At 36.6% G+C, this 11,438-nt stretch overlaps 4 protein-coding genes across 4 annotated transcripts; 2 read left to right on the top strand and 2 right to left on the bottom strand.

Moving 5' to 3' along the window:
• Positions 1-1,469: 1,469 nt before the first annotated feature.
• Positions 1,470-4,159, top strand: LOC109167269 (derlin-2.2). The gene is made up of 6 exons (XM_019316280.1): positions 1,470-1,783; positions 1,989-2,088; positions 2,556-2,770; positions 2,865-2,948; positions 3,219-3,272; positions 3,764-4,159. Exons 1-6 carry the CDS (start codon positions 1,685-1,687, stop codon positions 3,944-3,946), a joined length of 735 nt encoding a protein of 244 aa, XP_019171825.1. The 5' UTR covers positions 1,470-1,684; the 3' UTR covers positions 3,947-4,159.
• Positions 4,160-4,173: 14 nt separating this feature from the next.
• Positions 4,174-7,115, bottom strand: LOC109167268 (tobamovirus multiplication protein 1-like). Its single transcript, XM_019316279.1, has 11 exons — positions 6,941-7,115; positions 6,568-6,745; positions 6,169-6,259; positions 6,028-6,080; positions 5,738-5,830; positions 5,503-5,647; positions 5,331-5,376; positions 5,138-5,201; positions 4,919-4,972; positions 4,646-4,723; positions 4,174-4,561 (listed from the first exon to the last, which is right to left on the bottom strand). The coding sequence occupies exons 2-11, from the start codon at positions 6,715-6,717 to the stop codon at positions 4,469-4,471; spliced, it is 867 nt and encodes a 288-aa protein (XP_019171824.1). The 5' UTR covers positions 6,718-6,745; positions 6,941-7,115; the 3' UTR covers positions 4,174-4,468.
• A 1,284-nt stretch (positions 7,116-8,399) lies between these two features.
• On the top strand, positions 8,400-10,281 carry LOC109167131 (serine/threonine-protein kinase CDL1-like). The gene is made up of 5 exons (XM_019316065.1): positions 8,400-8,597; positions 8,742-8,920; positions 9,252-9,441; positions 9,516-9,907; positions 9,975-10,281. Exons 1-5 carry the CDS (start codon positions 8,432-8,434, stop codon positions 10,251-10,253), a joined length of 1,206 nt encoding a protein of 401 aa, XP_019171610.1. The 5' UTR covers positions 8,400-8,431; the 3' UTR covers positions 10,254-10,281.
• Positions 10,282-10,639: 358 nt separating this feature from the next.
• Positions 10,640-11,056, bottom strand: LOC109167064. The gene has a single exon (XM_019315969.1). It carries the CDS (start codon positions 11,054-11,056, stop codon positions 10,640-10,642), a length of 417 nt encoding a protein of 138 aa, XP_019171514.1.
• Positions 11,057-11,438: the final 382 nt, after the last annotated feature.

Here is an 11,438-nt window from a genome sequence, read left to right on the forward strand (position 1 = left end):
ATAGCATCACCTTCCTCCTATAAATTATAATTAGTTGCCTAAACTATAATACTGACTTTGGATTTAGAGTAGTATTAAATTTTCAGATCAGTTATCCTATTCAATAGAGATACCTACAATTCAGTTAGGAGATTAGTCACGGTTCACAATAAAATTTCTGAGTGTATAAAAAAGAAAAAAGAAGAAAAGAAGACATCATTGCATTGGATCAGTATCAAACACCAAAGTATAACTCAATTGTGTTGAGCATATAGCCATTAACATGCAATCAAACTATCAGCTGACTTTTAGTTGAGAAGGTCATGAGTTCGACGAATCTCAGCTTGGAAGAGGGATGTCAAATGGGCTAGCCCGCTGGGTTTTGGGCTAGCCCTACAGGGTTGATGGACTTGTTGGCTTGGGCTAAATGGTTTTTTTATTTTTTATTTTTGAGTTGGGTTGGCCCTAACCCTAAACAACGGGTTGTTGGGCTAATCCAACGGGCTAAATCAATAAACAAAATTTTTATTACAAATAGAGTAGGTTCATATATATATATATATATATATATATATATATATATATATATATATATATATATAGTGTGTGTGTGTACAGTGTGTGTATATATATATTGTGTATATATAGTGTCTGTGTGTACAGTATGTGTAAATATATAGTGTGTATATATATAGTGTGTGTGTACAGTGTGTGTATTTATATAGTGTGTGTAGTGTGTGTGTGTGTATATATATATATATAGTGTGTGTGTGCGTGCGTGCGTGTATAGTGTGTGTGTAGTGTATAAAAGTACATTATTTTATATATACTATCAAATAATGTACCTTCAATACACAAATAATGTACATTTATTATATTAAAAATGTATCCTATATTAATGGTCCACACAAGTTGTATGGACTATGGTCCATCCAATAATGATTGGATATTACACGGGCCAGCTCAACAATCCATGAGCTGGCCCAACTCAATCCAGTAACCGATAGGGCCAACCCAATGAGCTTACATTTTTATTGGATTGATCTTTTTGGATTTTAGCCCTGTAATTTTTAGGGCTTATTGGGCCAGCTCATTGGTTCAGGGCTAAATTGATATACCTACCTTACACGTGAGTGTGAGAGAGCTTAGGTTTTTAATTGAGATGGAGCACATGCTTCAATTAATTGCACTTTAAGATAAATTTTCGAGATTAAAGTGCATTTCGTTTTACTTGTCAAATTAGTCTAGTTGATGCCCAAAGTTCAATGCTTTAATACACAAATTGACTTATTGTGCACTCATAAATACTATTTGTACAACGTGAAATAATAACGGCAAATTTCTTCATCAACAAAAAGAAAAAACTGATTATCCGTCCCCCAACTAATACGTTTATTGTAATTGGAGTATGTTCGTCATTGTCTGTTCTTATTGGTCTGTGTTTACACGCGCTATCGTCCCTTGTGGTTATTGCAGATTGCAGACTCGGCCCCCCAAATTCTATACTGTTTACGTACACAAGGGAATCAGAATCGATACATTAACCTAACCCGTCAAATCTTTGTGGATTATATCGATCGGAGGTTGTCGAAAGTCACACTCGGTTTCGCGAATCGGGTTCTGGAAACTTCACTCCTTTCTTTCGTTCTCTGCAAGCAAGGGGTTTAATAGTATTGGGGAGAAATTGGGAAGATTTCAGACGAAAATGGCGCAAGCAGTAGAGGAATGGTACAAACAGATGCCGATCATCACCCGTTCCTACCTCACCGCCGCCATCGTCACTACCATCGGCTGTTCCTTAGAGGTTTCTCCTCTGCCTCTATTGCTCAATCTCCTTCTCTGTGCACACACGTCTCTATAGTAACAGTGTTATGAGACAAGGTCATTGATCTGATTCATTAGTTATTACATTAACTTTGTGAATTTGAGCTTTTATGATCTAACCCTCTTCAAAAAAAATCTGTTGAGGTTTGGTTTTACAATTGGAATTGGTAATGTCGTTGTTGCAGATTATATCTCCGTACAATTTGTACTTGAATCCCAAACTGGTCGTGAAGCATTATCAGTTCTGGCGCCTCATTACCAACTTTCTTTACTTCCGGAAAATGGGTAATGACCTCTCCAATGACCAAGCTGTTCTTGTACTGCTGAGAGTTTTCTGTTTTCTTTTAGCCAGAGGGTATTCATCTTTATATGACTCAATCAAAATGGATGTCAAGTTTTGTTAAACGAGTCTTACTGCTATAATTAAATGACTCTTCATACCGTTTGTTGATATTTTGTCAAGACAAAAGACAGAATTAAGTGGTTATTGGTAGATTATTTAGTCAAAAGCTAGCAAAGGATAGTCCAGCCCAGCACTGATATGATTCTCAGAATAACACAACCAAACCTGCATAAATTAAGCTTTAGTTCTTAATTTCTTATCTTTGGCATAATGCTTGATGTTTTAGGTTTTTCCTTCAATTAATCATTAGTATTTACTTTCAATTTTTAAATCATTTTAAGGTATTCTTAAGAGTATTTCTTTATTTCCTCACAATCTGTACTAACTGTGCTCATTGATTAACTTTCAGACCTGGACTTTCTGTTTCACATGTTTTTTCTTGCTCGGTACTGCAAGCTTCTTGAAGAGAACTCTTTTAGGGGAAGGACTGCAGATTTCTTCTACATGCTCTTGTTTGGAGCCACTGTGTTAACTGGAATTGTTCTTATTGGTGGGATGATACCTTATGTCTCAGAGTCATTTGCAAAGATCATATTTCTTAGCAATTCACTAACATTTATGATGGTTAGTTTTTGTAGGTCTAGTAATTCTTTTTTTTTTTTTTTTTTTTTTGGGGCTTTTTTGCCTATTTTCATCCTTTACTTGTTTCCCTTTATAGGTATATGTTTGGAGCAAACAAAATCCCTTCATCCACATGAGCTTTTTGGGTCTCTTTACCTTCACGGCTGCTTATCTTCCATGGGTTAGTGACTAAATTTTACCTTCTTTGCATGCTTAGTCTAAAGCAATGCCTCCTTGGTTTCTTGTGATTCCGGAGTTTCTTAACTTTAGTTAGCAGTTAATGTGTATGCCGCCTGATGGTATTGTCTATTTGTCGGGTGGGTTAAGACTAAAGGAGGAACAAAATTGCATGTGTAGCCGTGTAGGTAACTTTTATATCTGATGAGCTGGTCAGCAGGCATCTGTTCTTATGCTGCAAATGCATTAATTGACTCTTTCCTTTGTGCTGCAGGTGCTTTTAGGGTTCTCCGTTCTTGTTGGTGCTAGTGCTTGGGTGGATTTATTGGTATGCTACCACACCCTAATTTGTCAAACTTTGTTTTTTTGCAACAATTTGAACTTGTTGCTTCAAAGTTAACAAATATATACCCCTTTACATGTTACTCCGTATTTTATTTTAGTTCAAACTTACATAGGTTAGTGGATTGGAATACGGGGTGCTTTGTTTTAAATCAAGATACATAACAAGTCTAGATCTAAATTAGGAGATAGGTCCTTAAACAGTTAAACGGCACTGCTACTCTTACCAAGTGGTCTGTATAGACGTTCCCTACATCACCTCTTGCAGCTGCACAAGTTTTAGTAGATTTCTGTTGTTTTACAAATTCTGCAGTCTAGTCCATTTTCGCGATAGAATTCCTTTCCTTATCCACTTTTCCTCATCCATTGCCATTGGGTAAGATGATTCTAGGAATGCGTTTTATGCATATAGAAAGTTGTAATTGTAGACAACTCGTTACTTCCAATTCACTTTAGTGCAAATCCATTTTTGTTCAGGGGATGATTGCAGGCCATGCTTACTATTTTCTTGAGGATGTTTATCCACGGATGACTGGCCGTCGACCACTGAGGACACCCGGATTTATCAAATCATTGTTTGCAGATGAGCCGGTAGTGATGGCCCGACCAGCTAACGTCCGATTTGCCGCTCCTCCCCTGGAAGAAGATCAACAGAATTGATGGGGGGATTGTATTGAGTTGAATGTACTAATACTCAAAATTCCCTCTGCTTATGTACATTTTACCGGGATATTTGGTAGAAAACTATAGATGATCTCATTGATGAGAAGTTAGCCAGTTTGAGATGGTAAATGTATTTTCTTTATTGAAGCACAATTGTCAGTATCTGTAGCAAATTTTTCTTGTTTAAAAAAACTAAAGCCTTCCTGGATATATGACAAGTTTTCTTAGCAAATACAAGAATCCATGAAGATGTTATTGAAGAGATCAGATCATTGCACAATTACAAACAACGATCTGACCAACACTTTGAGAAAAGTGGTTTACAGTAACGATTATAACTTGCGCTGATGAACCACTCGAAACGCAAAATTGTTACACATGCCTTCTGTTCTAGCACATAAATAAATCAATTGAATGTAACACACTTGTCCCAGAAAACAAGTTCATCGTCGACTCTCCACCCTGCTCATCGCTCTTCGTTTTCTTCATTCTATTTAATAGACGAAAGACCATGATCGCCTAACGGATGGGATGGTACTGTGCTGAGATTCTCTTGGGAGGCAGTTTGCGCAGGATATAGAGGACAAGAGCAGAAGGAAGAATCTCAACCACCTGTTTAGCCATAAAAGAATCAGTATATATACTACGAAACTGATGAAAAAGCATCATAATATGGAACATGAAACAGCTGCATACCAGATAATATATCAAATTCAAAACAGGGTGGTCCAAAACATCAAGTGATGCATCAGAATCAAAAGCAGACAACACAACCTGCAGAGACATGCCAAGTGTAAAATGTTTTGTCGATAAATTTAAATCTATTTCGTCTATCTTCCATAGCTCGAACTTTTGTTCTTTTGATTTCTTTGTTAATTGGTGCTCCCGCCATGGTGAGAGACACTTGTGATTCATTTATAGAGTTGAGTAATTGTTGGAAACCAATCTATTAGAAATTTGAAGCCTTACCACAAAGCATCTTATCAGGAAACACGTGAAACATATGGCTGTCACAGATCCAACCTGCACTCGTTCAAACAAATTGGTAGTCAAGTTATGAACAGCGGGAAAATTTTAGAACTCGTTAGTCACGTTATGATGTCAAAACCCCCCGGAAAGCATAAAAAAAGTGATGTTATGAAGAAGATTAACAGAGTCGCAAGAGAACTAACGTAACTATGGACAAACCTCATTAAGTTTCTTTCTTCTTCCTTTGGATTCAATAGGAAAGCGTCTCAGCATGAAAAAAAGCCTGATGCCACAATCAATGGAAATCCATATTAAAAAAAATATATATATATACTCCATATTAGTAATGACTAATATTTAAATACTGAATAAAATAACAATTTTGACAATAGATACTCGTCGTGTTATTTACCTTCCCCCGTAGAGCAAGAAACCTAATGCTGCCACAAGTGAAACAACTGCACAAAGTAAAAATAATAATAAGCACAGTAACCAAGGCTCAATATCCTACAGGCTTATAGAAATGAAGAGCTCCACCCTGAGTTAATAAAGTTGTTCGGTGGAAAACAACTCTAAAAAAATACCTGCTACAAAGATCTTTCCAATGACGTCCATGGTATGATTGTCATTAAACCAGAGATACACCCATATACCAGCCTGTACGATGTATACTCCCGCATTTATTGATATATAGAAGATTTTGAGCTTATCAGTCGGCAAACTCCTAGCCTGCTCATATGTAACGATGAGAGAGAATTAGACGTGAGTTTTCAGTATTAAATAGAGAAATGTAACCCATTAAAATGGAACTGAACTTGCCTGGTGATATATCTCTGCCCAGAACAGGACTAGAAGTGTATATGTTGAGAAAAAAAGCAGTCCCGGAATGTCCAACAGTGCAGTGGTTATGACCTTATTCAAGGGAAGAGAATTATTTTGTTCGTTGTTCAAATACAAAGATATCTATATTCTTTTCTTAATTCGAACGCTATGAAGTATGATTAATGTATGAAATGAATCTAATTAGAAATGCATAACCACTTGATGAAATGGAAGGTGACTATCAATAATTGTTAAAGATTCAAGAAATACTTTCGGAGTTGATATACCTTGGGATGGAAAAGAAACACTCGTTTGTGAAACACAAAGACAACAGCCCGAACTGAAACAAGATGCACAAATGAAATTAATTAATTTGTAGCAATAAAAAACGTCAAATTAATGAAATTATGTTTAAGTGTTTTACTTACCTCCATTTACAATGAAATTCATGAGATGAAAAACCTTTTGTGTTGTCCAGCCAAACTCGGGCACTCTCAATTCAATTCTTATCAATTGAATCTGCAGAATCAATAAAAAATATTCAGCCCAAACACTATGAAAAATAAATACAGGATTAGTAAGAAAGTATGGACAATGAACACTATTGATTAATCATTAATCATGCTAATCATTACAGATATAGCTGTTCAACCAAATCGTCGATGAACACCATTGATTAATCATCAAGTTTTCTTATGGAGCAGTATTGGTCTCCATCTTTTTGAAAGCTCCAAACTTTATACAAATAAACAAAAAATTGACGAATTCCCACAAAACAAAGTCATATACAAAGGACATATATCAAGTATGTATATATGTATACATACAAGAGCAACGGCGGAGACGAGGCCATAGGCAACACAAAGTGAGTAAAAGATCCCATCTTGCCATTTAACTGATTCGTTGATCTCATTCCACCAGTTCGCCGGAAACGACCAAACACCGCCGGCGATGTGCTCCAGTGCTATTCTAGTCATTTCACCTCTGCTCTCCCAGTCTCCCACCCTCCCTTCCTTCCAAAATTCAAGATTGAGAAAACACACAAAAAGGAAAGAGAAAGAGAGAGAAAAATCAGCAACGAAGCTAGAGATAAATACATACACAGTACAGTACGTATTAAATTCCAAATTAGAACGAGAGGCAAGAAACAGTACAGAAAATGCAAATAAATTTGGATGAATCAAAAAAGGCGAAGTTCACAGGTTGTGTAGCTCAGGGTGAGTGGTCCACAACTACGTTGAACGCCCAACTGCTTCTCTATCCCTCACCTAACCCCCAAAGGTTGCGACTTTGCAAGCGCTGCTGATTCTTGAACTTCGTGGGTGGGATTCGGAGATTATTATGTTCCCGGTTCACCATGTTCTCGGAGTTCATCGTAATAATTGTCGTATTATTATACACTACCTCAAAGGTGACTAGCATCTCTTAAGAATTTTTACGGAATATTATTTTAAATTCCATATAATATTAGAATCCATTAAATAAATGAAAAAAAATATCACCCATTATATCACTCTATCAGGACTGTCCTCGTTTCTTTAATTTACAGAAAATTCTGTAATTATGATATCAGTTAATAAACAGTACCCATAAACACTTTTAAAATCTTATAATTATAAGTTAAATGTTCGATCAAATTAATTAAGGTTGTTCCGTCCTTGTTTCTCTTTCATAAAGAAGTTGCCACATTTAATTATTTAATCCAAATAATATTAATAATAATTACTCCAATTTTTTATTATATAATAATTGCTCCAGGTACGCATATTTGCCAAACACTGTTGGAGTACAAAAGTTGATAGGCATTGTCGTGGCACACGTGATGCAGTACCTGACCTCAACGAAGTAATTAAATTACAATATAATATATAAAATATATTTTTATTTATATTTGTTTAAAACAATAGTGCGACCTACTATAGTTATTATAATCAAATTATTTAATTTATACTTAAGCATTACTCTATGTTAACAAGTCAATAATTCATATTTCCAGAGGGGTGATCTAATGAATAAAATATAATTATTGTATTTAAAAATTACAAATTTACTCTCAAATGTAGGTTTCCCAAGTCACAAAAAAAAAAATAATAATATTACTTTAAAATATTATTTGAATTAAATACTTGATAAAAATAAATGGACAATATGATATTATTATTTGGATTGTGAAAAATTAGCATTTTTTTTGAATGTTTGTTTAATGAATGGCAGGATGGTATAAGGTTCAAAATGGGTGGAGTAGAAAAGGCTTTGAATCCAATAATTTGTGCTCCACTGCATGGGGGAAACTATGACTAAATGGGAAAAGTTAGTTACGATACAAAAGTTAGTTAAGAAACACAAACTGTCATTACAAACAAGATTTTTTGTTTGTTTCTCACTAAACAAAATCACAAACTTGTCTATTATCCATTCTCGTTCCAAGAACATTAATTTGGTGAGTAATTTCCATTCCTCATTAACATGCATGAAAAAATGGTTGTTTCAATGGTGATTAATTTCATTTCTTTGAGTGTTCTTTATTGATATAGTTTTCTGGAACTAAAATATATAAAATCTGCATTGAATCATAATCAATTTCTCCAACTGGGATACATTATTTATATGCAGACTGGTGTTTATGTTGTCATCTGGGTTGAAATATGTGAAGATTTTGTTGGTGTTTCTGTTCTTGAAAAGAATTAGGAGATGGGAATGTTTTGGTGTTGCAGGGTTTCTGAGATTAAGACGATGAGGAAGCAGAATCCCTTGAAAAGCTCCAAGAGTACTGTGAATGAGGCAGGGACTTCCACCAAATATGAAAATGAAGGAGGGGGCCTGGCTTCCATTGCCAGAAGTCTTTCCATGAAAACAGGTAAGGTATCATTAATTGGAAGCTAAGATAAAAACTTGTTTGATTCCTTGGATTCCCAAGAAGATATATAGATTGTAAATTGTAAAATGCTGTAATTTTCTTGATTCGATTAAAAAAAAGAACACATTTTTGAATGGGGTGCAGGGATGAACAAGCAAAAGCAGCTAGCAGAAGACATTGGGTATGAGGACATAAAAATTGCAACAGAAGTGTTCACATTTCGCGAGCTAGCCAACGCGACAGACAACTTCAATCCGGAGCTGTTAGTGGGGGAAGGAGGATTTGGGAGGGTATATAGAGGGCATATCAAAAGAACAAATCAAGTCACATCTCTCTCTCTCTCTTTCTCTCCTCTTGCTTTTACTTGTTAGTTTTCTGTGTTGAGCATATAGCCATTAACGTGCAATCCAACTATCAGTTTAGGCTTTTAGTTGAGATGGAGCACATGCTTCAATTTGGTATCAGACGGTCCACGTGTTGCTTGGAACCCACCGCACACGTGAGGGGGTGTGTTGAGCATATAGCCATTAATGTGCAATCCAACTATCAGCTTAGGCTTTTAGTTGAGATGGAGCACATGCTTCAATTTTCTGCTGAAATGTTTAAATAATTTCTTGCAGTCTCATTGACTACATTGCTCCCATTTGCGTACAGATTGTTGCAGTGAAGCAACTGGACAGGAATGGTGTTCAAGGGAACAGGGAATTCCTGTCTGAGGTCTTCATTCTCAGCGTTGTTAACCACCCGAATCTCGTGAACCTGATGGGATATTGTGCTGATGGGAATCAAAGGATTCTAGTATACGAGTTTATGTGCAATGGGTCGTTGCAAGATCACATTTTTGGTATGCATTCATATCAGATTTCTTATGTTTTAGCAGATGCATTCATACAGTAAGTCTTATCTGCTGCTTTCCAGATTTGCTTCCAGGCAAGAGGCCTATGGATTGGTATACCAGATTACAAGTGGCTAAGGGTGCAGCTCAGGGGCTGGAATACCTGCATAACACAGCCAATCCTCCAATAATCTATCGCGATTTCAAAACATCAAACATATTATTGGACGAGTTTTTCAACCCGAAGCTCTCTGATTTTGGGCTCGCAAAGCTAGGACCAACCGGGGAGCAAGATCACGTGTCTACCAGGATAATGGGCACGTATGGGTATTGCGCCCCCGAGTATGCTAAGACTGGACAGCTCACAGCCCAGTCCGATGTTTACAGCTTCGGAGTTGTCTTTCTGGAGATCATTGCAGGGAGGAGAGTGATTGATAACACCATACCAACTGAGGAACAGAACCTGGTTTCTTGGGTTAGTTTTAGTTTATTCATCTGCAACTTAAATCCTTAAACCCTTCAAAATTATGTTCTTTTTGCAGGCAAAACCAATTTTTACTGACAGGCAAAGATTCACATCATTGGCTGACCCTAAACTTGAAGGACACTACCCACCAAAGGGCATGTACCAAGCTCTTGCTCTTGCAGCTATGTGCCTCCAAGATGAAGCTAATATTCGGCCTCTAATTTGCGACGTTGTGAGTGCCCTCGAGTACTTAGCCACCCCAAACGAGGAGTGGAATAGCACAGCCGATGTAGACTACTCCAATTGCCTGTTCATTCCCCAAGATGCTTCTGAAAGCACTTCCAGAACCAATTGATCCAGCAAGCAGGTTATGCAGGATGAAGAAAGGGTTGATCAAAACAAAGATCACAAGTGTTTTTACATTTATAAGTTTTTAAGCATGTACTATGTTTCAGAAGGAAATCAGAGTTTGCAGATTTTCCAACCCCATTTCATACTTCATTCAATCTTTCTAAGCCATTTCAGAAGAAAATTCTTGATCTGATTTTGAGGTTATTACTATCATGAAATGATGAACATAAATAAACCTGATCAGATACCTTAAACAGGTCCCAGGAAGCTATATATATATGTGGGCAATGAATCAAACACATGAAATATGTGGGGGGTGAAAAAAAGAAAAAAAAAAACAAGAAAGCTGAGAGTAAAGTGCTGAGAACTTATAAGAACCTGACATGAAAACTATGAAAGAACTACTGTTTGTTCCTGGAATCTCTTTGAATCAACTTTAAGATTTACATAGCTGAATCCTCGGATTTCGTTCATCCTATGGGTGTCAGAAACATCCACCAGAGAGCAAACGCTCTGTAATCCTCCTCCTCCACTCACCCTTCTCTTCTTCTTCTTCCATTTCAACATCATCAAGAACCCAAAACCAGGCCATGAAGATGAAGAACCACCACCCACAGAGCTCTGAGGCTTCAATGGGGATCCGCCGCAAGAAAACTCCATTTCCAGCTTTCTGAAATACTCGATTTCCTTCTTTAAGAGTGATCCGATCGTCCCCCGCGTGCCAACTTCCACGGGAGCGCTTGCACCGCCACTCATTCTATTATCTGCAGGTACCCTGCTGCCTATGCTGCTGGCTCTGTACAACATTTTTCTGAGTTTTTTTGTTTTTTGTTTTTGTTTTTTGTTTGTTTGATGAATCTATGGAGGCTTGTTGGTGACGAAGAATGATTGATGATTTTGATGCTTTGAGAATGGAATAGCTATCTTTACTCTCGGGCTTAATGATGTGTTTATAGTCATGCTTTTTCCTCCACAGTGGACAGCATGAGCCACTGCATAATTGTTATTTTTTAATAGTGGGATTAATGATGATGTGGATGCAATCACCATCCATTCTTGCAATCAAAGCATATGTAAAAAAATCCAAAATTTAGTTGAGTGATTAGAACATATTTTCGTACTAAAAAATTATAAGTTTAATTCTTATTAATATATTTTTGATTAAATTAGTGACATAATCTTTCTAGTA

The sequence above is a fragment of the Ipomoea nil genome, unplaced genomic scaffold, assembly GCF_001879475.1.
Source record: "Ipomoea nil cultivar Tokyo-kokei standard unplaced genomic scaffold, Asagao_1.1 scaffold3147, whole genome shotgun sequence".
Classification (NCBI taxonomy): Eukaryota; Viridiplantae; Streptophyta; class Magnoliopsida; order Solanales; family Convolvulaceae; genus Ipomoea; species Ipomoea nil.